Source organism: Carassius carassius, chromosome 16 (genome assembly GCF_963082965.1).
Source record: "Carassius carassius chromosome 16, fCarCar2.1, whole genome shotgun sequence".
NCBI lineage: Eukaryota > Metazoa > Chordata > Actinopteri > Cypriniformes > Cyprinidae > Carassius > Carassius carassius.
The window spans coordinates 21,193,882-21,220,945 of NC_081770.1; the positions used below are offsets into that span (position 1 = coordinate 21,193,882).

The window sequence follows — 27,064 nt, forward strand, 5'->3', positions numbered from 1 at the left end:
GCACTTGCAAGTAAGAGTTTCAGGCATTTGTTGTGGGAAAACACCTGATGCAGAACCAGTTCAAAGGTCATGTTTTCCCTTCTCTCTGAGGTAATTTGACCTTTCACACAGTTTTGATAGTCAACAAATATACAATATACATAATAAACAGTATAATTACTAAGTATTAAAAAGTAATTAAAAATTAATTAAAAAGTAATTATTTTCAGTGTATTTTTTATTCATTGTTTTTGAATGATAAAGATCTGTTTTGAATCATACATATATACATACATATTACTATTATTATTAGTTTTACTGCATAATCACCTTTTTATTATTTTTAGTTGATTTCTAATCATTTTGATGATTATTAACTAATTCAATTATTAATTATACTGCTTCTCGGTCTTCACCAGACTATTATTCATTTTATTTTTGAATGGTAAATATCTGTTGCAATCTGAGCTGTTTTGAGCCATCCATATATATTATTATTATTGCTCTTTTTACTATGTAAATATTTTTTCTTTATTTTTAATTATTAGCAATTAAAATTGTATTATTTTATTAAATGATACTTTTATGACTTCACCAGATTATTATTTATTTGATTTATTTATTTTTTAATAGTGGCTACTGCTTGTCCGCCTTTTCCAGACTTGACTGTTTTATATGGCATAATTATTATTTATTTATTTCTGAATGGTAAAGACCTGTTCTCATTTTACTCTTGACATCAGAGCTGCTTTGACTCATGCAGGAACAACTATCATCTCATCAGGCACAGTGTGTCTTCTCTTAAAACAAGTCTATCTCCATCTACTCTTATTTCATCATCTGCCACACAAAACTTTGAAGCTGAACAGGCCCATCCAACTTTGAAAGCTATCCTGATTTACTAGGAATCATCTATTGTGTAAGCTGTAGCTTTAAAAAAAATAATTTCTCATTCTCAGAGGAGATCTATTATGTATCAGATAGGCTTTGTTGAAATTTACCAGAGCCGTTTCTTTGCTTACTCTTCATTAGCAAGCACAGATTCAGTCATCAATTAAGGCAATGTCATTTGTATTCAGGGGAACTTTAAACAGACATTAATGGCACCGTCAGGTTTACGTATGTCCACTGCGCTTACACACCATCAAAGAAAGCAGCGTCACGCACACGGTTCAAAGCATCAGCCACTGTTTTACAAAGCACTCACGTACCTCTCCACAAGAGACATAATTAGACGGTGGAATTCCTACATGGAGTGTCAATTTCAGGGAAAGTTTGAAGGAAAACTGAAGGACGGACAGTTTTCCTGGATGTTTCCCCCTCTTCTTCAATACATCAATGTCTTAGCCGTAAAAAGTATTGTTTAGGCAAAAATCTATGGCAAACTAAGAGGCTTCGAATGTGACGCACAGATTTTTCCACACTGTTTCTATTAATCCCCCTTGAATTAGGCAAGGACACCATTGCTGCTTTACCACAAACAGAAAATATTGGACACTTTTTCCTCATTTTAAGCACTATTTTATAGGGATGGTTCTCCCCAAAAAATAAAATGAACATGATTTACTCACTCACCCATAAGCCATCCTAGGTGTATATGACTGTCTTTTTTCAGATAAATACAATCAGAGTTATATTAATAAATGTCCTGGCTCTTTATAAGGCAGTGGCTCAGTGGTTCATGTAGGTTGTCTACAAACCAGAAGGTTGGGGGTTCAATCCCTGGCTCCACCTGACCAAAGTTCGAGGTGTCCTTGAGCAAGACACCTAACCCCACCTGCTCCCGACGAGCTGGATGGCACCTTGAATGGCTGACACTGCAGTCGGTGTATGTATGAATGAGTGAGTGAATGTGAGGCAAGTTATAAAGCGCTTTGGATGGCCATGGGATCTGTTGAAAGCGCTATATAAATGCAGTCCATTTACCATTTATAATGGCAGTGAATGGGCGTTGAGTTTTTGAAGTCCAATAAAATGCATCCATCCATCATAAAAAGTGCTCCACATAGCTTTTGAGGGTTAATAAAGGCCTTCTGAAGTGAATCGACACATTTGTGTGAGAAAAAAAAATCAATCTCTGGTGAGAAGTTACGAATAAATACAATGTTTGTTCAAAAGATAACAGGTCTTCAATACAATTCTCAAAACTTTAGCACCAAGAAATTATTAATTCATAGTTTATGGAAAGTTTTTTCTGAAACGTTTTAGTTGGATGTTCTTCTTACACTTTTTTTTAAATGTTACAACTTGTTTTGGAACATTTAGAAAACATTCAAAACTAACATTTCCATAATGTCTGCATAATGATTAAACGAAATGTTATATGCTTTCCGCATGAGCAATCTGGACACGTACACGGACAGCGCGATGTGGAAAACTTGTACTGTATTTATACTACCGAAAGCATACACTGATGGTCCACAACAAACATGTAAACAAACAATTCCCCAGAATTATTGCACATCTGGCTGTTTTTATATTGTTTTATCGACGGATTGTACAGGTTCAAGAAGCAACGGGCTTCTTCTCACTGCCTGCGCATGTGCAATTGGTGCTTCTGAAGCCTACTGAAAAAAAATGGAGGCACGCGGATGTCAGCGCAGAGCCTACGCGCACACTCTCCGATGACGATTTTTTACAACACCAGCGGACTCACGCACATGGAAAGTAGGGGAGAGTGGGGGCGGTTGCAACACTTTTTAAATTTCCTTCAGTTTCTCAGCGACTGTTTGTATTAGAAAGACAAATATATATATATATTAAACCCATATATTTCACCTACCTGCCCATACTGTTGCAACATGTGTACATGTGATAATATGAAAGTAATTTGTACTTAAATGGACCCTGAAAAATGTTGCAACTGTCCCCATACATGGGGACAGTTGCAACAGTACTGAGGGGCAGTTGCAACAGTCATTTCGATGTAATAAAACTCATACTTCGGCATCATTTTTCAAATCTTTTTTTAGTTTATTTGAGACCAGAGTTCACTGAGTTAACTTATTAAAGTAAAAAACCAGTACACAACCATGTAACACCTTTGTAAATCCCACAAACTGATTCATGTAGGCCCTAACAATTTTATAACACCACCAAAAGAACACAAACTGTTTATTTCATAGCATCATGTATTCACAATTCCCCATCTGACTCATAATTGTGGCAAACGTAAATGGAACCACCATCAGGCCAACATTGAAGTCACACCTCGCTTGGTCTGGAGTAGCTCTCCCAACAAAAATCTTCTTCTTTCTCAGAGTCACTGTCCTTCTATGTATGCTTTTTCTTCTCGGTTTTGGTTTGTTGGCTTGTTTCCATTGTGTTTTTTGTCAGTTTTCTCTTAACTTTGGTTGGCTTTCTCTTTACTTTTGCTTTCTCCCTCTCCAAAGCCTCCTTTTCGGGGGTGTCTGTCAAGATGGCTGATTTGCATTTTTTCCTACCATTTGCTTTCGTTATCTTCCGTGGTCCTGCTCTGGGGTGAGGTCTAACAGTCTCAGGTGAGAACTCAGCTTGCACTGGAGGAACTGTAGTAGCAGCAGAACCCCCCCGCACGCACTGGAGGAACTGCAAAAGAAGCAGAACTCCCAGCTTGCACTGGAGGAACTGTAGTAGCAGCAGAATTCCCAGCATGCACTGGAGGAACTGGAAAAGAAGCAGAACTCCCAGCTTGCACTGGAGGAACTGCAGAAGAGGCAGAAGTCCCTGCTTGCACTGGAGGAACTGCAGAAGAGGCAGAAGTCCCAGCTTGCACTGGAGGAACTGTAGTAGCAGCAGAAGTTCCAGCATGCACTGGAGGAACTGCAGAAGAGGCAGAAGTCCCTGCGTGCACTGGAGGAACTGCAAAAGAAGCAGAACTCCCAGCTTGCACTGGAGGAACTGCAGAAGAGGCAGCAGTCCCAGCTTGCACTGGAGGAACTGTAGTAGCAGCAGAAGTTCCAGCATGCACTGGAGGAACTGCAGAAGAGGCAGAAGTCCCTGCGTGCACTGGAGGAACTTCCAAAGGATCAGATGTCACAGCAATATCTATTTGTCATTATTATTGTCATGAGGGACAGGTGCAACACCATGTGGGGACAGTTGCAACAATGCGTTGCAACTGTCCCACCCCCTGGCAGCCATCTTAAAACTAGTGATGCTAGCCTAACAAATTAGCTTGAACACATTGTACCTAAGTCTGTTAAGAGCTAAGAAACTGCACATTCAAACTATAAAACTATAAAGATCAATGCTTAAACAGTTTAGACATTATGACAAAAAATCTAGTTGTAAAAAAAGTTACTTTTTTACCCTGAATTTCAGTTCTCCCATAAGGTAGTTTCACATGTGGCTGTAAACTTCCAGAAAGAAATAGGGGCATACTGAGCATGTGCAGTAGGACTGTCATGACTCCAGCTCATTCCTGATTGGATAAATCAGCAATGTTGCAACTGCCACACGTTGCAACTGTCCCCACTCTCCCCTATAACACAGGCTTAACAGTTTACAAAACCAAAAAAAAAAAAACTGTGAAACATTAAGAAACTGGACGTTTGAATCTTTAGCGAACATTCCGAAATAACATTTTCATAACTTAATGGGAATGTTAGCAAAACATTCATAGACAAGACATTTTTGTTATCTGGAATGTAATATATAACCATATAATCACTAAATTTGAGCTGTCAAAGAGAATTGTAGGAATGTCAGTTATTTGTTTTTTTTTTTCACTGTAAATTATAAACTACATTATTCTTTTATTTGTCACTTATAAAAACTACATTTAACAGGATTTTACTGTAAAATGAAACTAAATGAACTTGTGGTTTACAAATTGACGTTTTTACCATACCATTTTTACCAATAAAATAAAGATCTTTTTTTACTTACCCAGTGACACTGAAAAGTCCTTAACTAAGCATAAGCAGCCGTAAACAACATCCCATGAGTGCGCCGACTGAAAAAAATATATATTTTCAGCTCACTTCATTTATTGACTGATACTTTTTAGCCACTCAGACGGATTGAAGGCTCATGCGCCTGACCAAGTCGCTCTTTTCTGTCACTTTGATTTCATCTCAAGACAGACTGATGGTGTCCTATTGTGTCTCTGTCAAAAACCGTCTGTTCCCGGTTTGATTAAAATGGTTGTATTCAGTGAACTTGTGACCTTGACGTGGTTGCAGTCTCTTCTTCCTCCTACACCTCTCAACAGCAGTGAACATTGTAGTCACATAGATAGTAAGAGCACAAATGCAATTGTATACTTTTTTTCTCTACTTCACATGCAGTCCACATGGGCTCTGTAACCATCTGGATGCTCCCGCCCTACTTGTTTTTCAGGGAACACATTTCTGTCACCAACAAAGTAGATTGTGAGGAAAGGTGGTGGCCACGTTTTGGAGCAGCACCTGGGTTTTGCAGACGGCTATGGATTTCTTTTCCCATTATGTTTCTGTTGCCTAAAGATTATTTGTGAGGATAAATCCAGAGAATACAACACAATGCACTGCAAAATGTCCTAAGACAAGAGAAATGATGAAGATGAACTGTTCCAGCATCGGAAGACTGTATTTTTATTTGTTATACATGCAATGTTTAAATAAAGAATTTTTTATATTTTGTCATTATTCCGTCTGTTTTAATTGAATGCCAGTAGTACATACATACAGTAGTACATAAAATAAATGAACTACAGTATTACACTGATGAATTAGATTTTGTATAGTAATTTACTGTATAATAAATCAAATACAGTTTGTCCCTGTAAATATTAATTACAGTAACTTACAACAGTGTTGCCAGTAAGTTACTGTAAAAACCCTTTGAAATGTCTAACAGTGTTGAATGTGAATGTTGCAGGCAGGACTGGTGCTACAGGGATGTTTGAGGGCATTAAACATCCTAAGTTTAAATGGTCATTGATGAATAAGGATGTCTGTGAAAATACAAAGGTGAAATCTTAAGAAAAAAAAGAAAAAAAAAAGTGTCAAGTTCTTAGAAATATTTTTATACAAATTGTATACATAAAAAAATACACAATTTTTGTCACTCTAAGGAAAAAGTCATTAATCATAATTTGAAAGTTTTTTTTTTAATTCAAAGATATATATATATTTATTTTTACTTACACCAACTACATAAACAGATAATGACCTTTATATATATATATAAGGTAAATAGGTAGATAATGCTAAACTACTTATGCCAATTCTGAGCATCCTTGGTTGAAATGTATTAGTCCTAACACAGTCTGGGTAGAGATACCGTCATTTTGACATAGAAATTAGGCTGTGAGGGACAGAATTACAGTGCGTTCAATGGTTAACAACATACCGATTGTATAGCTGATGAACCCATAGCGCACGTACATCTGCAAGATATATGTGAAAGATCTCTTGATGTACAAACATCTGACAGACATCTTTAGGATGTCAGTTTTACATATATTCTACATCATAAACATCTTAAAGACATCTAATAAACGTCTATTTGACATCTGATAGGAGACATAGACATGTTGAGCAGACACTCTAAAAAATATATGTCTTGCTGACATAAATGCAGATGTCAAATATCCGTACCCATGATGTAGCCTACATGTGCTATCAGGGAAATGTCTGAAAACTTAAAAGCATTTATTCGTGTTAAATTCAATACTTCAGTCCAACGAAAACACATAGGCTACAGTATCTCCACATCAATATAGCCTACTAATCACGTAGCCTGCATGATCTGTCAGATATATGATTTACATCCCATCACCTTTAAAAATAAGTTGATAGTGTGTAAATCAAGAGTTCGCAAGGCTGTGGAGACAGCGTAACAGAATCTTTGTGAATTCAGTGACGAGGCGCCATCTGCTGGTCGAATGCGCGCTTTATATGAAAGAAACTGTTTAAAAAGTTTAAATGATCCGTTTCTCATGTGCTTGTAATTTACTGAAATTAAATTATATTTTATCTCGTTGTATACCCTATTCCCAACATTTTCTCTCATCCTGGAAAATGCGGTAATGCTACGTCATCACGTACAATACGTACGGCGCGCTTAATATATATTCATGAGGGTTGCGTTTCCTCCCCCTCTCTCCCCCTCTCTCCCCCTCGCCTGGGTCCCAACCGAGTTCACCGTTAAACGAATCCAAATCATCGGGCAAAATGGTAAGGCGATATATGACGGCATTTACTTTATGCATTAATAATCTTCTAAAGTTTGATATTTTGTGACCATTTAAGTGCTTTGAGTTGAATTTGGTTTAATAGTGAAGATGCTGTACGAGACACTTCTGAAACACTGACCAACATATGAATTCAATTTTCTCTTTTTGTAAGAAATTTAATTACATTCTCTCTTAAGTGTGTACGTTTATATGTACAGTTACTGTTTAAAACACGTTTTTAAACACCATTTTCTGAAATGGTGAACAGATGTCTTCGATTCCTTTACTTCTGACCAGTTGTGCTCTCTGGGTGTGTTACCCTGGTTTCATCAAAGCCTATTGTCAACTGTATTGGTTCTTACCATAGACTGTATAAAAACATGGACGTAGTGTCCGTGACGTCACCCGTAGACTCCTGAAGTGTGTTTTTGAAGCCTAAAGTGTGTAGAGCGGGCCGTCGCCATCTTGGCAGCGCGTCACCACGCGACTCTCCCGGACAATCAAAAATGGGCAAAAAGGCGGGAGCTAGTTGCTGAAGCCACACCCACCTAGCACGACGGCAGTGTCAGCAGCGGCAATCCACCTGTCACTCAAGTGGCTACGCCCTTAATTATGCAGAACTTTAAGTCTTAATATAATTTAAACGGATGAGTTATAAAACAATTCACCCCCCTCACAGTTGTCATGAAGGGCAAAATTAGCTATTTAGACCAAAATCATTTTTTGAACCAGGCTGTAAACATGTTTTTTCCTGCTGTAAAGTTGGGCATTTTAACATGGGGAGTCTATGGGACTGACTCCCTTTTGCAGCCAGCCTCAAGCGGCCAGTCAATGAATTGCAGTTTTAGTCACTTCCTTATTGGACTCACGAGAGAGCGGGAGGTTGGCGCTCGGTTCTTACATGTCTGTTTCAGTGGTGTGCTAGCAAAACAGCTGTTGCTAAAGACTGCACATAAAGTTCTGCACAAGTTAATTAGACTTTAAGATCTATTAAAAGTCCTGTAGAATTTCATTTTACATGCCCCCTCATGGGTGCTGCCATTTTGAGACCACATGAGCTATTAGCGTTTATTGTCGTTGAAATAAAATCCACATTTACTAAAATAACACCCACTGCTCAGAAATTCATTGTGTTGTTCATATTACACTTGTGGGAACAAAATGTAGCTTTGCTCCTGCATAATTTTGAACTTCATGCCTCTAGATCGATTGGTGGTCATTATATAGTCCAAAACCATATAATAGGTGGTGATGCTAAAATGGCGGGGTTTTGGTAAAACTAGGTACACTGTTAAAAATGTGTTTCCTAATGAACCTTTTAGTGAACTGCTCTTAGAACAATTTTTTAAAGATCCTTTTATCATAAGAACTTTTTGTGCAATGGAAAGGTTCCATGAGTGTTCAGTGTTCTTCATGGAATGTTATATTCCATTAAAGTGCCTTTTATTTTGAAGTGTAGGGTGCCATATGTAAGAGAACCAGATATGACTCTATCTGAAATGTTGCATGATCTGTGTCTTATTTATGTTTGACAGAGACTGTGCTCAGACAGGCTATTGTTGAGAGAATGAAGTCTATATTGATGATTAGCAAGATGGACCGTGCATTGCTGGAGCTGCAGCTGGTCCCTGAAGAGCTGTACTAGACCTTCCAGCGCATTGTTTGAGAACGTCAACGTGATCATCTCCACCCATGGTGAGGATGAGAATGGGCCTATGGGCTTCATTATGGTGAGTGCCTCATGGCTTGCTCATGGAACCTTTACATTTTTCAAAGAACTCTGCTGTTATTAGGTTAATTTTTTAATTGATTGTCCTAAAATGTTTATTAGGTACACTGTCTACTTAATATCCTGCTCTTAGACCAATCCAGTCATTGGTACTGTTGACTTTGGATCTGGACTGCATGGACGGGTTTTCACATTGAAGCAGTTTGTGGAGATGTATGTGATGAGGTTTGTTGCCAAAGGTGAAGCCCAGCTGGAACCAGCTGGGCGGTGCAAGAAGTTTGAGGACTTGATGAAGCTTTCGGGAGACAGGCGAGATGGGGAAAACCCAACAGAACAACACAGCTGACTATAATGTTTCTTTCTGTAACATGTGACTATTTCTTGCAGGTAATCTGACCCTTCCTCTGGCAAGTTTAGCAAGTCTGCCACTTCGCCAGATGGCAAAATAATTCCCAGGACTTTTGCCCAATTGATCCTGGACCCTATCTTTAAAGTGAGTAATCTTTCTCCGAGTGGTAACATATAGTTGTTATCCAAGCCATTAATGATGATTTAAAAATTCTTCACTTTGACCTGATTGTCTTGATGAAAAAATTTTGTCTGATATGGCTATTGTCAACAACTTGGATTCATTTGCTTTGTGCACATGGATTTTTTATGGAGCTGTAACTTTTCCCATTATATAGATATTTGATTCCATCATGAACTTCATTGGCAGATCCTTTTGGAGACCCCATGGAAGCCAATTCCAAGCCTGCCTAGATGGTGGCTGACACACGAAAGTGCAAGAGACTCGAAGGCATTCTAGCTTTAGACAACTACTTGGACAAATTGTAGATTTACACTATAGGAGACATGACCATAGTTTTTAGATGGTCTTGTTGTCTGCCTTAGGTAGGCATCTGTATTAGACCAACAGGCAAATGGTGGCTTTTCTCACTTCCTAGTGGGATTTATAAATTTAGTCAAATGAGTTGCCCAATTTATGCACTGTGGTATGTGGATATTCTGTGCTTGCTGTGATATCATTAAAAGATATTAACAGTCTACCTCAATGTAAAATATTTCTGGAAGACTCATGTTTTTGTAAGCCTGAAATAGAAGTCTTAATCAGCAATGCAATGTCTCTGCTTGTCTTTTTATTATTATTATTGGTTTGGATATGCTAATATGTGCAGACAGGCAGGTATAGTGTGTGCATCTGTACCTGTATAGGTTTTATTAAAGGTTTTGGTTTCAATTTCTGAGTAATAGTCTTAAATTCTGGATTGTAGTTTGAAAAAAAATCATTTTACATGAAAATGAGGGATTAATGTATGGTCACTTCAACGAATATGGTAGTTGTACCCCTCCTAGGTTTTTATTATTATTTGTGCCATGGTAAATATGCCACATACTCTGACTAATGTCCATTAGCCAAAGTTAATTGTCAACTTTAACATTAAACATACAATATTAACAGTTAAATTATTAAACTTCACTATTTCTGTTGTCTATACATTTGTGTTTGAAACAAGAATCATTGAAATTTGAAAGAGGTGCTAGTTTAAAAGCAATCTGACTTGATTCAGATTCATGTGACTCGAGGAAAACAAGCTTGGGGTGCAGACTTTAATTGAACATACAGAAACAAGACATGGACATATTTACAGTGCTTACAAGCATTGGTACATTCATGAAGCCATTTCCTGTTCATCTTCCTTCTATCGACATCTCAGTAAATGAATATTCATAATTGGTAACAAATGTATTCAGTATTTCACAGCAGTCAATACTTTAGAGCTTTTATACATCATGGCTTTGTGAATATAAGTGCTCTTGTGGTTTATCACTATAAGAAGGGCAATTATGATAAATTGATAAATAAAACAACACTTTATAAACATCTACTGTTCACATTGCCGTGGAAGAAATTACGTTTCACCTCTAGCAAGGGGTGCAGGCCACTCAAAAAAGGTACATAACAGTCCATTATACAATGAATTGATGTCTTAATTGAGATGTAGTGTACTTTCCCCAAACTTGCTGTTGCACCTGGGGACTTAAGTGCATGAGTGCGATCTGAAGGACTAATGAGCATTGAACAATCAAGGGTCAAAAGTGGGACCAAAAAAAAAACACCAGTTGTCAACATTCAAATAAATGTACAAATGGAAGAGAGTTACCCTCTAGAGTTGAACTGTACCTGTAGTAGATCATTGCAATGAAAGTTCACCTATTTGTTCATTAATTAGCAAAGACATTGGCTGCTCATAACATCAAGGTGGTACTACGAGGTGCTACTTGGGTAGAAACAGAATCTGTACCCTAAGTACACTTTTAAAGGACTGAATTCTCATGCTTCAAATCTTAGAAACAAAAGCCATTAGAAATGAGAGATCAGTATTTGGTCACCGGTCTACATGGAGACCGGTGAATTGGCCACAAAATGCAATGCGAAACTCCTCAATCGTGAGACGATTCAGCTTGGTCATTATGTGTAGAAGATGACCTCTGGGATTTGTCCATCCTCTACAGAAGTGCCATTGTTATTGCCTGCAGCGTAGCAGAATGTAAAGCAGGTCTTTGTACCAGTAGCAGGGGCTTCATGGGTGACTTTACGCATCCCTTTGGTCCCATAATGAGAGTCTGGCCCCTGCAAATGCATCAATCCATTAAAGGTTAATTGATAATTCATGAAATAATGTATTCAATTATATAGATATTGTATTAAATGATTATTTGTTGGTGGTAAAAGGATTTCAAGGGAACTACATGTGCAGTCAAAAAAGGTCCATTGTCCAATAGCGTAGTGATGTTTGAATCACAGCTCGCGCAGAAGTCAATTTTAAAACCAAAAACAGGTTTTTGTTGGTCAATGCAATGGAATTCACTTGAACCCAATGCAAAATTTGCATGGGAAAATCTTTCGCTCTCGTGCAAAATTCCAGATCCCATGGATTCATAATAGTTAATAACCAGTAGACTTTAGTTAAAGGGTTAGTTCACCCAGATAGCAAATTTAAGTAATTAATAACTTATCCTCATGTTGTTTCAAACCTGTAAGACCTCCGTTTATCTTTGGAACACAGTTTAAGATATTTTAGATTTAGTCCGAGAGCTCTCATTCCCTCCATTGAAGTTGTGTGCACGGTATACTGTCCATGTCCAGAAAGGTAAGAAAAACATCATCAAAGTAGTCCATGTGACATCAGAGGGTCAGTTAGAATTTTTTTTTAATCATCGAAAATACATTTTGGTCCAAAAATAGCAAAAACGACGACTTTATTCAGCATTGTCTTCTCTTCCGTGTCTGTTGTTTGAGAGAGTTCAAATCAAAGCAGCTGGATATCCGGTTCGCGAACGAATCATTCAGTTCACCAAATCGAACTGAATCGTTTTAAACGGTTCGCATCTCTAATACGCATTAATCCACAAATAACTTAAGCTGTTTACCTTTTTAATGTGGCTGACACTCCCTCTGCGTTCAAACAAACCAATATCCCGGAGTAATTCATTTACTCAAACAGTACACTGACTGAACTGCAGTGAAGAGAGAACTGAAGATGAACACCGAGCCGAGCCAGATAACGAACAAAACATTGACTCGTTCACGAGTCAAGAACCGTTTCTGTCAGACGCGTGCGATTCGTGAACCGAGGAGCTGATGATACTGCGTATGTGTGATTCAGCATGAAGCAGACCAACACACAGAGCGTCTGAACCGAACTGATTCTTTTGGTGATTGATTCTGAACTGATTTTGTGCTAGTGTTATGAGCGCAGGTAAACCGAAGGCTTGAATCAAGGGCAATCATCGCAAATGACACCATTATACGTCGAGCGCAAAAGAACCGGTGAACCGTTTTCTTCAACCGGTTTATTGAATCGAACTGTCCGAAAGAACTACTGGTGATCCGAAAACCGATGCAACCGGTTCTTTACTCGTGAACGAGTCAGTCTATTGTTCGCTATCTGGCTCGGCTCGGTGTTCATCTTCAGTTCTCTCTTCACAGCAGTTCAGTTCGTATACTGTTTGAGTGCATGCATTACTCCGGGATATTGGTTTGTTTGAACTCAGAGGGAGTGTCAGCCACATTAAAAAAGTTAACAGCTTAAGTCATTTTTGGATTAATGCGTATCAGATGCGAACCGTTTAAAACGATTCAGTTCGATTTGGTGAACTGAATGATTCGTTCGCGAACCGGATATCCAGCTGCTTTGTTTTGAACTCTCTCAAATTTTTGGACCAAAATGTATTTTCGATGCTTCAAAAAATTCTAACCGACCCTCTGATGTCACATGGACTACTTTGATGATGTTTTTCTAACCTTTCTGGACATGGACAGTATACAGTACACACAGCTTCAATGGAGGGACTGAGAGCTCTCGGACTAAATCTAAAATATCTTAAACTGTGTTCCAAAGATAAACGTCGGTTTTACGGGTTTGAAACAACATCAGGGTAAGTTGTTAATTACATAAATTTGCTATATGGGTGAACTAACCCTTTAACAAAGTATTAGCTTTGCAAGCATTAATGCAACTGTAGATGCAAGGAACCAAGATTTGGTACTTGCCATTGCTTGTAGGTGGCAAGTGGCATTTACAATAACCATGTTGGCATATTAATGGGCTAATACACAAATTTTGGTCTGTTTTACCTTGAGGGTGGCGCAGGCAATGTAGTTGACACTGGGAAGAATTTCCACAGGCTCCTTGAACATGACTCGAAAAGTACTGGCCGTTCCATCGCAGCTAAAGCCTGTATCATTCTGACCGAGAACTGTATTGCTGTCTGTATGTATTATCTACATAAGAAGAAAATGTGCAGTATTACCACTCACGTACTGACACATTTTCATATTTCCAAGATCATCTTCAAGCACAGAAATACAAAGTCTACTGAACGCAAGACTTTAGACTATAAAATCTGGTCCTTATTGCAATTGAATGTAGCCAAGAATCACCAACTTAGACAGAAAGACCATCTGTCAGACATGCATTGACCGTCAGTGAATGCACTGCAGGCAGATCATGCTTGAAATATGAATTTCTTACCTGGATGTTGACCTGATAGTCAGTTGGACCATGTATGGACCCATAGAGCCCAAATCCCACCACAAATATTCTGCGGTTCACAGAAAACCTGTGAGGAATTTGAATGCAAACATTACTCGACAACAGTTTTTAACGTTCCACCTAAATCAGGTAGCTACATAAAACGACTAGAATCAAATCCACATGTTCCCCTTCGATGTCTCAGACCTTTTTCAATCAATGGGTTTTAAAAACCCACATACTTACCGTATGCGGTCACTGGTTCCGCTGTAGCCCCAGCGACTCTCCACCTGACTGAAACGTGTGATACTGCACTCTTTCCCCCGGAGGCAGCAGCGAGGCCGGTCAATAAACTCCACATGTGGTTTTGGGTTGACGGTAAAATGCAGAAACAGACTGACCACCTCCCGGTCTGTAAGTATACCAGACTGAGCCGGACCTATCGCACACATACACAAGGTTTAGCTCTATGGCTAATGCAACTCAGGAAGCTAGAGCACCTATCACTACGGTCAAGTGAAATATGACAGATCCACTTTTCAGAAAAAGCATTCAGGAAATCACCTGCTGCAAACTCTTCAATAGTCATAAGCGGGAACCGAATAAGGGAAAGTGCTTTTCCCAACACTCTGCGCTTGTTCTCTGGTGTTGGCTGTAACTGTTGCCTTTGGGCCTCAGCTTCCGCCCAACGAACCGCAGCCCCGAAGAGACGCACTTCCCGTAAACCCAGCGTGTCTCTCTCCAGGACTGCCACAAGGGTGTCTGCACAGGAGGGAACATAAGACAGTTTATTGCTGACTTACTCTTCTGATTGTATTTTGTTGTGATATTTGATACTTAAGAGCAGTACCGAGGTCAACATCAGTGAAGCCCTCGGCGGCTAGCGCATCAGCGGTGTTCTTGTCGATATTTTCTAAACAGAGACTAGCCAGCTGGGGCTCGTCAAAAAGCCGTGCCTAAAAGCAAAAGGAATCGTGTTTTCATACAATCTATAATAGACTACACACACAAAAAAAAAAAAAAAAAAAAACAGACAACACTCAATAAGCTCGAGGCACTGTTTGCTAGGATTTGAAAGGGAGCTGTCAAACATGGGGACTCAAGATGACTGGGGGACAAACTTGTCCAATATGTGAGTTCCTATTGCCACCATCAAACCGGACTCAAATCCCGGTGATTACCTGGGTAAGCAACATGAACGCATTGTCAGCGCGTAGGTTTTTCTTTAAGAATTCGACGCAGTGGGCTTCAAGCGCAGGTACTGCATACTTTTTGGCTGAGTAAAGCGTGGTCATAACGGTCTCCGGTCCAATTTGCACTTCATCGGAGTATAAAAATCTGTAATTGTAAAAAGAAAAAAAATTATAGACTTACAGATTGACAGAAAGACATAGGCTACGTTCACACTGCAGGCTGAAACGACCCAGTTCCGATTTTTTTGCCTCTATGTGACCTGTATCTGATCTTTTCATGACAGTCTGAACGACACAGATCCGATCTTTTCAAATGTGACCCAGGCCACTTGGGTATGTGGTCCTAAATCCGATACGTATCCGATCTTTTGAAATGCGACCTCCGTCTGAATGGCCAGGCCACATGTATCCGACCCGTACGTCATTGATACTCTACAAACGTCATACGTCTGCGTTGAAGTAGGCGGGAACGAGAAGATAAACTGATGAATTCTGTATTAGTGAAGCCACTCACATCAGTATCCCACCACTCCTGGCTGCGACTCTGCACCCACACGTTTCTCTGTACCGACGTTGCTAACACTGCTCCACAAAACGCCATGGCCAAAAACCTTGCTCTCCTCCTTTTTAATTTTCTTCTTAAAACCAGAAGATTGTAATTGTGCTGGCTCCGTTGGGAAAATAACTTTAATATTGCAAAAAGAGCTCCGCTGTTGACTACACTGTTGTTGACATTCATGTTTAACGTTAGCGACTTCCGCAAACAACGAGTGACGTCGTTGACCGTTGAGTACTCTTCTGCGCATGCGGGTCACTTCTGGGTCATTTCACATTCACACAGGAGATCACAAAAGGTCACATTTAATTGGAAATGTGAACGGCCTTGCAAAAAAATCGATTTTTTTCAAAAAATCGGAATTGAGCATTAAGCCCTGCAGTGTGAATGTAGCCATAAAGAAGACGATAGAGAGACATGTCTTGAAATGGACAATTTAGCAGATAGATAGATAGATAGATAGATAGATAGATAGATAGATAGTCATAAGAAAACAGACTGTTAGACATTACTCGATACCTGTTTTATTGTTGGTTTGAGTCTAGTTATTACTTCTGTCCACAATGTCCAGTATATTTTAAGGTTCTGGTTCATGGTAACTGTTTATTTCCACCAAAATATCGGCGCTCTAGCCACCACAAGCATTTAAAAACTAACAAAGAATCCAAAAGCTTACTTACTAACTGTTGTAGGGTATTAGTAGGAACAGAAACAGTATGTTATATCGGCGGAAACACGTTTATATACCATGGTACATGTTTGCAATGGTTGTGCTGACTGCAGTTACATGACAGAGGGCATGTGAAGGACGTTATGATAGCAAGGGTCAACACAAAGAAGAGCAGGACAGAGCATCAAGCATGCAGTGAAGCCTATTCTTACTTGAGAAGGGCTAGAAATGCAGCCGGTTCCACATCTGGCAGCTCAATTTCGGTCGACGTTGTAGCCATGCCTCCGTTGAACATGGCATCAAACACGGCACTTCCCACCGCGAGAGCAAATCTGCGAAGAGCAACGGGACCGCGCTGTAAATACGGCCATTTGAGGGTTAAATATGGATTTATCCTCACCGAAACAAGTGCTATAGCTTATATTCATCTAGCGGAAGAATTTACCATACGCTTAGTTTATAGCAATATAAATAATGATTCAAAAACGACTCCAGTCAAACATAGAAACAGACCGCTCTTCATCCCTACCTGTGCGCTGGAATGCGCTGCACTCCCATCCCCTTCCCAACCAAAAAATGGACGTCACTTAGCACTTCGTTGTTAAACAAAAATGCAAACCTTTCTTTCACTGTACTTTTTGTCGCTTGCCAGTTGTAGACCGGCTCTCGATAAACCAAAACTGAAGCCGGGCTGCTGGGAAGCGAGGCGACGGCGGCGGACGCGTCGGAGGACGCGGAGGAAGACGACGAGGTGGATGAAGATGATGATGGTGTCGCCGTCATGTTTGACGCAGCGCCCGAAGTCGCTCCGCTCGGACAGACCGACTGCCGCGGAGGGTTGTGCGCGCTCGGCGTGCTCCTCACCGCGGACTCGGCGCCTCCTCCGCCGTTCTCCGGGCCTGTCCGGGGGTTCGCGTTCCCCGCGCCCCGGTTCATTCCCCCGGCCGCGACCACGACTCCCCCGTTGCTAGCGGGTGACGAATGGGCGCTGTTGCTCGGCGGTAAATTGCCGAGCGCCCCCGAATTAGACAAGTTTAGGCATGAGGATCGGCTGTTGCTTTCCCCCGCAGCCATCTTGGATGGTGAACACTGCAGGCTCTGCGTGAATAAACAAACACAACAGCGCATTACCAGAAATACTGGCCGAATGACTGCCTGCATCTGTCCTGCATCACCGAGCCCCCTTTTAACTAACCTGGCCTTCCTGCCTGCAATTCATTCTAGTTTTCATGTTTAGGATGAGAGAGTTTTATTCTCTAGCCAGCACATTGTTGGAGAGGAGGCAGATGTGCGTGGAAATGTTTTCATTCTGGAGAGTGTGGCGTAAAAACTAAGAGAGCAGCTTTTCCCCACCATGACATTAAAATTACAAATGTTTAAAATAAGTTGAACCATATGAGAAGTGTAATTGTTAACAGTTATGTTAAAGTGCTGTTTTACAGGCGGTTGGTTGGTTTTTGCTTTATATTTACTTTTTAAAAAATAAATAGCGATGATTTTTTTACGAATCTTTTATTCATTCAATTAACTTTGAGGTACTCGCAGTTGTAGAAATTGAATTTTAAAATTGTGAATTAGGTAATAAGATTATTTCATTATCATTGTTATAGATAAGTATGTTATTAATGATATTACTACACTGCTGTGCAGTAAGATTTTACACTAAACAGAGCAATATGTAGCCAATATTGGTATCTAAATCAGTAGTTAAATAATTATTAAACATATCTGACTAATTAACAGAGCTCAATAGTTCGCCTTGACTTCAGTTGAGTGATGATAAAAGCCAATTATTTTGGAATTTTTTTCTTCGTAAAATTATGCTTAATTAATTATTATTCCCACAGCATTAATACATTTAGTATTTACTATCTACTATGATTTTACTACAAAGCCATAGGCTGTAGGTGCTGTTGTAATTTACTGATATGTAGTAAAGCCATGGTTAATTTTGTTGTTACTATGGTTTTACGGAGGAAAACCATGGTTAATTTTAGTAATAAATGAATTTGTATCTGACATACAAATGTAAATTCCCAACAATTTCTAGCCTATAAAATTGTTTAATTCTACCTTATAATGCTTGAAACGTAAAGGAAAATCATTGGATATACATTTATGTGATACATCTGCGTTTTAAAGAGAATTTTGGTTGGATTAAATAACTTTGATATAAGAAAATAAAGGGTGCCTGACTGTACGAAAATATGACTTGATTCATATATCAGTATTATTTACTCCATAATTAGTTCCCCAACTGTTGAATATAATTGAGTAGTCATAGCATAAAATTGACAACTGCTTTAAAACTCTTATTTAAAATAAATAATAATAATAACTTTAATTCCAGTCATGCGCAGTGCAAATGAAGCGCGTTGCCATTCGCCCCGCCCACCCAAACCCACAAACCAATCAAAACCACCAACAAACTGCCAATCAAACAAACGTTTGTAGCTGGGCTAGCGTTCGAGTTAAGAAAACGGAGTAATTTAGGTGAGTGGAATTATTGTGTATTAAACTACAGGAATATTTTGATAAATACAAATATATATATATGTATTCATATAAACACATAATATTGCTTTACAAGGACGAGATTGATTTATTTTGTCTGAGCTTCAACGGAAGCTAGTTAGCCAACTGTGCTACTTTAGCAAATAATAACCGGTGATGCAGAGAAAAGTCATTTTTAAACATTAGTGCATCTACAGCTCCAACTCACATACATGCGTGTTTGCAAATATACCCTCTACTACATATTTAATACAAACAACAAACGATTTAATAATGGCTGTTTTCCAAACATGATGTCTATGAACAGCATTTTGCGGCTGTGATGCACAATAATATTATTGTATCATCAAAATGCTATAATATTTCGATTTGTTATTATTATTATTATTTGTTTTTGTATGTTTTTTCTCTCTTTTTGACTAATTTTATGTTTTTTAAATAAATCTATATAGATTTTATTTCTATTTTATTTCAATTTTAGTTATTTTAGTACGTAGTTTAATTTTAGTAGTATTTTAGTAGTAAGTTAAACTAAATGAAAATGAGAAATGTTGTCTTGGCAAATATCTGAAACAAAACTATTATTATTATTTGGTTTATTTCAGTTAACGTTATTATGTTTCAAGTAAAAAATAAATAAAAATAATAATAATACATGAATAAAAATTCAACCCTTTTATGTTTTGTGTGTGTGTGTCCCAGAATTTTTCTGAGTTCAGGTAATGGGTGGTGTAAAGCAAGAGCAAACCGATGCTCCTGCATCCAAAGAGTCTGAACACATAGACACCGCACAAGAGGAGGTAAGATCAGGACTCCTTAGATTTCTTCAATAACCTCGTCTATTATGTATCACAGAGTACTTCAGCTATGTAATTGAATCATTGTAAAAGGTTTTGTGGTCAGCATAGTCAAGAACACTCTTGTTTTCCTCGTATAATCTTCGCAAATGTGATTCATGTCAATTTGAATTGATTTGTTACAGAACCAATCGACTTCACAGCCGGTAAAGAAGCGAGGCTGGCCAAAAGGCAAGAAGAGAAAGAAGGTGTTACCAAATGGCCCCAAGGCTCCGGTTACTGGCTACGTGCGTTTCTTGAATGAGAGACGGGAACACATCCGAGCACTTCACCCGGATCTTCCCTTCCCAGAAATCACCAAGAGACTCGGAGCAGAATGGAGCTGCCTGGCTCTTCATGATAAACAGGTATTTTTGCTGTGTGTGTGATTGTGAACTGACTGTCCAGATGTTTCCTTTTAAAGGAATCTATCACTCAATAATGGAGAAATGACTTGCTCACCAATGGATTGTCTGCAGTGAATGGGTGCCGTCAGGACAATCCAAACAGCTGATAAAAACATTGCAGTAATTCACAAGTAATCCACACAGCGCCAGTCCAACATCTTGTAAAATATGAGTCTTCTGTCCATAACAATGCTTTCTACAGTGAGAAAGTTGTCTCGTCTGAATCAGGAGGGAAATATGCAAAGATCAAGCACCATTTATAAGCAAAAACAGTTCTAAAAAAATATGTTGGTGGATTTTTGATGTGAGATAGTAATAGAGGATGGACTTTTTCGCTGGACGAAGTGTTATGGATTACATAGGCTCGTATTTTGGCCAAATTGAAATTAAAGAACGTTAATGATAGATTTGTTGTCCTTACAAACATGAGATGTTCACTTCACAAGACATTAATTGATGTTCTGTGGATTACTTGTGAATTATCGTGATGTTTTTATCAGCTGACTGGACTCTCATTCTGACGGCACCCATTCACTGCAGTGAATCCACTGGTGAGCAAGTAATTTAATGATACATTTATCAAAATCAATTTTGGCAAAGAAACAAACTTGCATACATCTTGAGTGAGTTAACGACCAGCAAACTTTCATTTTGGGATAAACTATTCCTTGTAACATCGTCATTCTGATTAAATTAAATATATTTATTTATTTTTTACAGCGGTACCTAGACGAAGCTGAAAGGGACAAAATGCAGTATGCACGAGAACTCAGGGAGTATCAAAAAAGTGAAGCTTATCAGATCACATGTGCAAAAGTTCAGGATAAGAGAATTAAGAGAGGTAAAAAAATATTTTGTTTTCTGTTTAAAAATTAGAAACGGGGCAAGTGTTAACTTAGAGAAGTTTATTTGTTTGTTTGTTTTACAGAGGAGTTGACTTCTGTCATTATCAACGCCAACAGTTCAGGATCTGCAGGTTTTAAGGTAAGCATACGAACAAAGCCTGAACTCCTAAACAGTCCCACCCAATTCCTGAAGTAGAAACTGGTAAGCGTGGAAATCGTTCTTTCAACCTGCCTCATGAAGAATTTTTTTTCAGAACTCAGACTTAACGGCCAGATTTGACGTCCCAATTTTCACAGAAGAATTTTTAGACCAAAACAAAGGTACGTTTTATAAAAAAAAAAAATGTAATTCTCAAACACACCATACACATCAACGTAGAAAGCTGTGTTCTTAAAATTGCGCATTTCCCAGCACGAGAAGCTGAGCTGCGGCGACTGCGCAAGGCTAATGTGGAGTTCGAAGAGCAGAATGCGGTTCTCCAGAAGCACATTGCCGATATGTTCAGCGCTAAAGAGCGACTGGAGGCTGAGCTGGGCCAGGATGAGGTTCGCACTCAAGCTCTACAGCGCCACCTACAGGCGATCAAACAGACACTGGTCAACAGCCTGGCCTCTGTGCCTTTGCCAGGTCAGTACTGTACTGTGCCCATATTACCAGTACAATGATAGATCCTATTTTTGATCGCGGGGAAACAGCTTTGTTTTTTTGTTCAGGCACAGGTGAGACACCATCAGTTGGAACGCTGGACTCGTACCTGAGTCGCTTGAGTGGTGCTTTAGAGAGCAGGCCTCATGAGCATCGCGCCTTAGTCCTCAAGCTACAAGAGCTCTTAGCTCACCTAGACAGGTAACGAATCATTCAGCAGGTTTGCGATACATATATTGATTTCCTTAGATTGAAATAACAAGAAATAATAAATAATATATATATACTGTACATATATATGTATGTAGATGTGACGCAATCTAGGAAAACCCAACATATGGTGAAATTGTACGTTTTTTAGGTTTTGATGCCATGTGTACGTTGGGTTCAAGCCCTTTTCAAAACTGTTTTTATAAAGTGTAACAAAAGTTATGGCTATCTTAAGTTGGCTGATAGTGATGATTTTCAGGAATGGAATTTTGAGAAAAACGGATTTAAAGTGAGTCGGGTTTCACTTCACTGGTTTAACGAGAGCTGTCTGTCGGGAGTGCTATACTTTCATTACACGTTGTTTTTTACATTTTACATTGTTTATCATGGGCATAGTCTCTGAACTTTAAATCACCCTTTGTTTGTTTAGACGGCACGAATAGTGTACCTTGTAGTTTACATTTATAAAAGCAAACGCAGTGCAACTGTTCGCGCACCTGTGCATGTAAGAGACTGTCATCTTACTCCTATTTAGTAACTTCATCATCCGATCATTCATCTCTGCATGTGAAATAGTCTATTATAACTTCGTCTAGGGCACTGACATCACCCAGATTTGAGCAGAGTGCGACGAGCGAGATTGTGAGCAGCTAAAGTTACTTCAGACTGCATTGCTCTCTTCCACTCCACACACTTAATAGGTTAACTGTGTTTGTGGTGTTAAGAGAAAGCACCTTCACAGCGCGTTCTTAACATAAGAGAAAGTCTTGTATGCTTGCTGCGATAAATCTGTATTTTACTGCACTTATCAAATGAATTTTGCCAAGATATTTTCAGAGATGATAGACAAGAAGTTATAGAATAATAATTTAATGAAATTATAATGAATATTTCTGAAAGCGTCCCAGCGCAGCATCTGACGGGTTTTCCCAGATCGCAACACACATACATTTATTTATTTATTTATTTAACAGTGGAATAAAAAGCACAATATTATTATGCTTTGGAATTAGAAGTTAAACTTTCTCAAATTTAAAATCAAGTACAGTTGGAATGTAAATGTACTTTGCTGCAGGAGATATATTATGACACTGTTACTTCGTTATCTGATAGTCTGGTTCTTCTTTATTTTCCTCCAGTGAGAAGCTTTGAAAACATGTCTGCAGCTGTGGTGGAGCTAAATTTCCAAACCATTGGGAAGACCTGGGATCACCGTGCTCTACCTATAATTTCTCTGCCATCCAAGGTGTGATGGGCCATACAGTTTAATTGGATATATTTACTCGCCAATAAGCTAATTTGTAACACTGGTGCCAGCGGATTCTAAACTCAAAGACATGTAATATAATGCGTCATATTATTGCTGTTATGACAACTACAGCAGCTCATTTAAAGACCGAGTCCATTTAGAGTCAAGGAAAGCATGGTTTAAAGGCATACTATGATTTTTACAAAGTAATATTGTCTTTACTGAGTTGTAATGAAATGTTAAGTGCAGTGTTTTACATTGGGTCACCTAAACCCTGCGCAGTGCTATGGATTGCAAGAACCTGAGAATTGCAACATGAAATTTATGAGTTTTACTCGAAACAATGAGTAACATTCCTAATTGTTTTCTGAATTAAAATGACTAAATATGTTTGTTTTTGGTTGCATTCCCTTTTGAACGAACCATAAGTCTGCTGGCATTGCAAAGGGTGATGAATTCTAGCATTAAAATATTTCAGGTGTCAAGAGTTTACACTGCTTTGGTGATGTACTTGAATTGATAAATTTACTTTTAAATTGTCAATTATTTTAATATGAAAAAAAGATAATAAAGTCTGGCAAGAATTATTTTACTTTTTTATTTTTATTTTAAAATGTTAATGATTCCTTTACATTATTCAGCCTTTAGTTTTACGTTTATCCAGAAGAGGGTGACATTGGCCACAGCTTAAAGAGTGTTCACGTGATAAAAAGAAATGCATCATATCCTCTGGAATTACATTATATATATATATATATATTAATTTGATATATATAATCAAATTAACAAAATTTCCCCCCAGACCTAAGAATTGCATATGACTTTATCATATGAGTAATTTAAAATGATTAATAAATCACAACCATCATACAATGCATTTTAAAAACGAATTAACTCTACTTTTTTATATCCAAATTTATGATGTCAGCCATTGTTTCTGAAAGACAATTGCAGTACAAATCTATCCGTAGCGTTATTTTATTCAGTATTCTCATTAAATTAGGAACTGAGATAAAAGGCGGTTATATAATGTTATGAACAAACCACCCTCAGGCACCATTCACTTTCATAGCGTCTTTTTCGACAAGTTAATGGAGTCTGAGTCCATTGTTCACTCGTCTTTTGTGTTTCACAGAATAAACTAAAGCATACGAGTTAGGAACATCCTGGCGGTAAGTAAATTACGACACTTTTGGAATAACCATTTTAGGGTGAACTTTCCCTTTAAGTAGGTTTTTCGACAGATTAAAAATGCACATTGGAGTCTTTCGGACCCCGCATCTTAATTTCTACCTCATTTCCAGTTAAAAATATATTTTTATTTGCCCACCGTTATGCATAAAGAGTTCCTAACAATTGCTCCACGCTTTGTTCAGGCTCTGCTGGGTCCAATAGCTATAAAGGAGTAGAGGCGTCCGCGTGCTCTGCCGCTGACAGCATCGCTCGCGTGCGCCGCTCGGGCCGTGACGTCACGGGAGTAGCTCTCCTCGCGGCGGCGGTGCTGAAAAAGATGGCAGTGCGTCGCGCTACGAGCGGCTGAAAAAAAACAGCTCTAATAATCACGCATAGCCCGACTAACAGCGGTTTGCGTCGAGAGGGTGGCTGAAAACACCCTCGGCTCGAGTAATCTGGACGATTCGGAATAGCAGCTGCTGTTGTTTTTGTATATTCTGTGGTAGAGTTCGATAACAGAGAGAGGAGGTTTCTCAACGTAAAAAAAATAAATAAATAATAATAATCCATAAATCGTTTTAATAACAGTTTTATTATCTAAAATAACGGAAAAGGGCGCGTATAATAATTAATAAAGAGATGTCACTGCTGTGTGTTGGAGGTAAGTGTATTATTTCATGCACGGATGCATACCGGCTATTGGTCATGCATATAAGAATTGTATACATTTAATGAAAATAAGGGTTAAATATGTATGTTATGTTTTTAACTAGTCACCTGATACTGCTTTTGATTGAAATGCATAGTTTACAAGCGCTGTATGCTTTTCAGTCTGATCAATGATCAGTAATTGATTATATATTTTTCCCCATTGGAGTTTAATATTATTATTGGTTTTTATATTCATGCAACTGAAAGGGAACTGTTATGATTACAGTATGAAATGTAAGGCAAAAGGAGTGTCCCCTCTGTGCAATGGCTCTTTATTATTATTATTATAACTTACTCTTTTGTTGGTTTACTTATCTAGTTATTTAGTAAAATGTGCAGTTTGTTCATAGAGATGCTCTAGTAATGACTCGCATCAGTGTGCTGAATCCGCCAAATGCAGCCAGGATTCAGGGGTGTGTTCCCTTGATATTCCTAATGGAGCTTTAGTTTGCTCCCCTGCTCGGTTGGGATCTGCTTTGATGAATGATGATATCTATTTATAACCGCGTTTACTGTATACAGTGGTAAAAGGGCTTTGGAGTTCAAAACCTTCTCGATGGATAGACAACATTAAAGTTGACATTTTCTTTGCTGTAATGATCATCGACAACTATCAGATGCAAATATGTCTAAAATAAAATCCATAATGTGTTTTAATCATTATGTGGTCTAAACTGACAGATGAATAGATGAATAAATTGGGGGTCTTCAACCATTTTTAGTCCTTTTGTGGATCGAAGGACATTGCATTTTAATGTAACAAAAGATATTGTAATGTTTTATTATGCTTGCATAGCAAAGCCATTAAAAATCATTTCTGATGGACAGGTTTATATACGTTCCCATTTCTAAATATGTTATTAAATGTTTTATTTAATTTTCAATTTTAGTATTAGTTAGGCACAATGAGACATTTAGCTGGACATTTTCTTATCTTAAGCTTTGCTTTCATTAAAAGGTTTTTTTTTTCTTTAACAGACATTTTTTATATTAAACATTTTAATGTTAAAAATGTAACACAAATTTATGATATTTCACTATTAAAACTATTAAAGCTGAACTTTAATTTCAAGATAAATAAATAAATAAATAGTTTAATATTGAAAATTAGGAGAATGACACATTTAACTGAACCTTCCTTTATTATTATTTTTGCAGTTATTTTAATGTTAGAAGTAACAATTTTGTATTTATTTTTATTTTATTATGATTATTATCATTTACTTTAATTTAGCTGTTATTTTTATATCTAAAGTAACACAATTGTAATATTTCAGTATTAAAAATTAGGTACAATGACACCTTCATTTATAAATTTTAGCTTAGGTTGCACTTATTTTAATGTTAACATTTGTGACGTATATTATCATGTTTCATTTTCATTCATATTACAGGTGCATATGTAGAAATTGAGATGAATAAATGCTGTAAAATGATAGTTTATTAGATTTATTAGGAACTGAAAGTATGAATAGTGTCTCCCTGCGTCTTTAAAGGTAGAAATACGTGGTGTACATTTTTGGCTGAATGTATTTCATATGCACTTTCTGGTCTGCAGTTTGCAGTGGGATGCTTGGCTTTCTTGATTGCTATTTAATGCAAGAAGACATGCAAATCAGATCGGTCTGTTGTAGAACTGTTGTAGGAGCCTAAGAAATCTAAACGATACTGTAAGCCATGTTTCTTTGAACACATCCCACACACACATTCTGATCCACGGCACGTCTGCCACCACTCTGTAATTAAACAGGCGGCGGATTCACAAGCAGCGTCCGAATGTGACAGTGAGTGTGTGGGTGTGTGTCACATTGACTGGCATCATTCTTGGCAGTAACCTGAGCAGATGTACAGTACGGCTTGCCTAATTCCCAGCGGATGTGTGTTGATGATGTTGAAAGTCTTGTAGTCCTGTTACATTACCATTTCTTTGGCACTTTTCGGTGAATTTTAATGCATCTTTTCTAAGCTCTGTTTAAAATGTCTGATTTGTTTCAATGGAAAAGCATTCTAAGCTATCAGTTTAAACCTTGGAATCATGACACACACATACACAAAATAATGTACTTTATTGACTTTTTTGATCTTTCATTTTATGGAAAAGAGCAGCCTTGACATTCTACTAAACATCTCTTTTTGTGTGTTCCACAGTGGATTTATACAGGTGTA

At 38.1% G+C, this 27,064-nt stretch overlaps 3 protein-coding genes, 1 long non-coding RNA gene and 1 other non-coding gene across 6 annotated transcripts in view; 4 read left to right on the forward strand and 1 right to left on the reverse strand.

Moving 5' to 3' along the window:
* Window positions 1–9,966, forward strand: part of LOC132159875 (uncharacterized) — a 164,233-nt gene extending 154,267 nt beyond the window's left edge. Inside the window, exons 2-3 of the long non-coding RNA XR_009437913.1 lie at window positions 9,262–9,342; window positions 9,536–9,966. This is a non-coding gene — a long non-coding RNA (uncharacterized LOC132159875). The remainder of the gene's footprint in view (window positions 1–9,261; window positions 9,343–9,535) is intronic.
* Window positions 9,390–9,455, forward strand: LOC132160384 (small nucleolar RNA SNORD37). The gene has a single exon (XR_009438005.1). It is a non-coding gene; the product is annotated as a small nucleolar RNA SNORD37 (small nucleolar RNA).
* A 480-nt stretch (window positions 9,967–10,446) lies between the features above and the next one.
* Window positions 10,447–17,558, reverse strand: LOC132159883 (BTB/POZ domain-containing protein 2-like). 2 transcript variants are annotated; one of them, XM_059569534.1, is made up of 9 exons: window positions 16,927–17,558; window positions 16,520–16,639; window positions 15,070–15,226; window positions 14,739–14,844; window positions 14,453–14,650; window positions 14,135–14,327; window positions 13,889–13,976; window positions 13,492–13,638; window positions 10,447–11,484 (listed from the first exon to the last, which is right to left on the reverse strand). In XM_059569534.1, exons 1-9 carry the CDS (start codon window positions 17,466–17,468, stop codon window positions 11,323–11,325), a joined length of 1,713 nt encoding a protein of 570 aa, XP_059425517.1. In that variant the 5' UTR covers window positions 17,469–17,558; the 3' UTR covers window positions 10,447–11,322. The 2 variants fall into 2 exon arrangements, with proteins under 2 accessions (XP_059425517.1, XP_059425516.1); XM_059569533.1 differs by having other exon boundaries at window positions 16,837–17,558.
* Window positions 17,559–18,747: 1,189 nt separating this feature from the next.
* Window positions 18,748–23,601, forward strand: hmg20b (high mobility group 20B). The gene is made up of 9 exons (XM_059569537.1): window positions 18,748–18,800; window positions 19,524–19,621; window positions 19,804–20,025; window positions 20,785–20,905; window positions 20,993–21,048; window positions 21,164–21,230; window positions 21,322–21,537; window positions 21,624–21,756; window positions 22,905–23,601. Exons 2-9 carry the CDS (start codon window positions 19,544–19,546, stop codon window positions 22,915–22,917), a joined length of 906 nt encoding a protein of 301 aa, XP_059425520.1. The 5' UTR covers window positions 18,748–18,800; window positions 19,524–19,543; the 3' UTR covers window positions 22,918–23,601.
* A 902-nt stretch (window positions 23,602–24,503) lies between these two features.
* The window catches only part of unc13a (unc-13 homolog A (C. elegans)), a 44,760-nt gene continuing 42,199 nt past the window's right edge, over window positions 24,504–27,064 (forward strand). Inside the window, exon 1 of the mRNA XM_059569518.1 lies at window positions 24,504–24,848. Within this exon, the coding sequence (XP_059425501.1) occupies window positions 24,827–24,848 (22 nt within the window). The 5' untranslated portion in view covers window positions 24,504–24,826. The remainder of the gene's footprint in view (window positions 24,849–27,064) is intronic.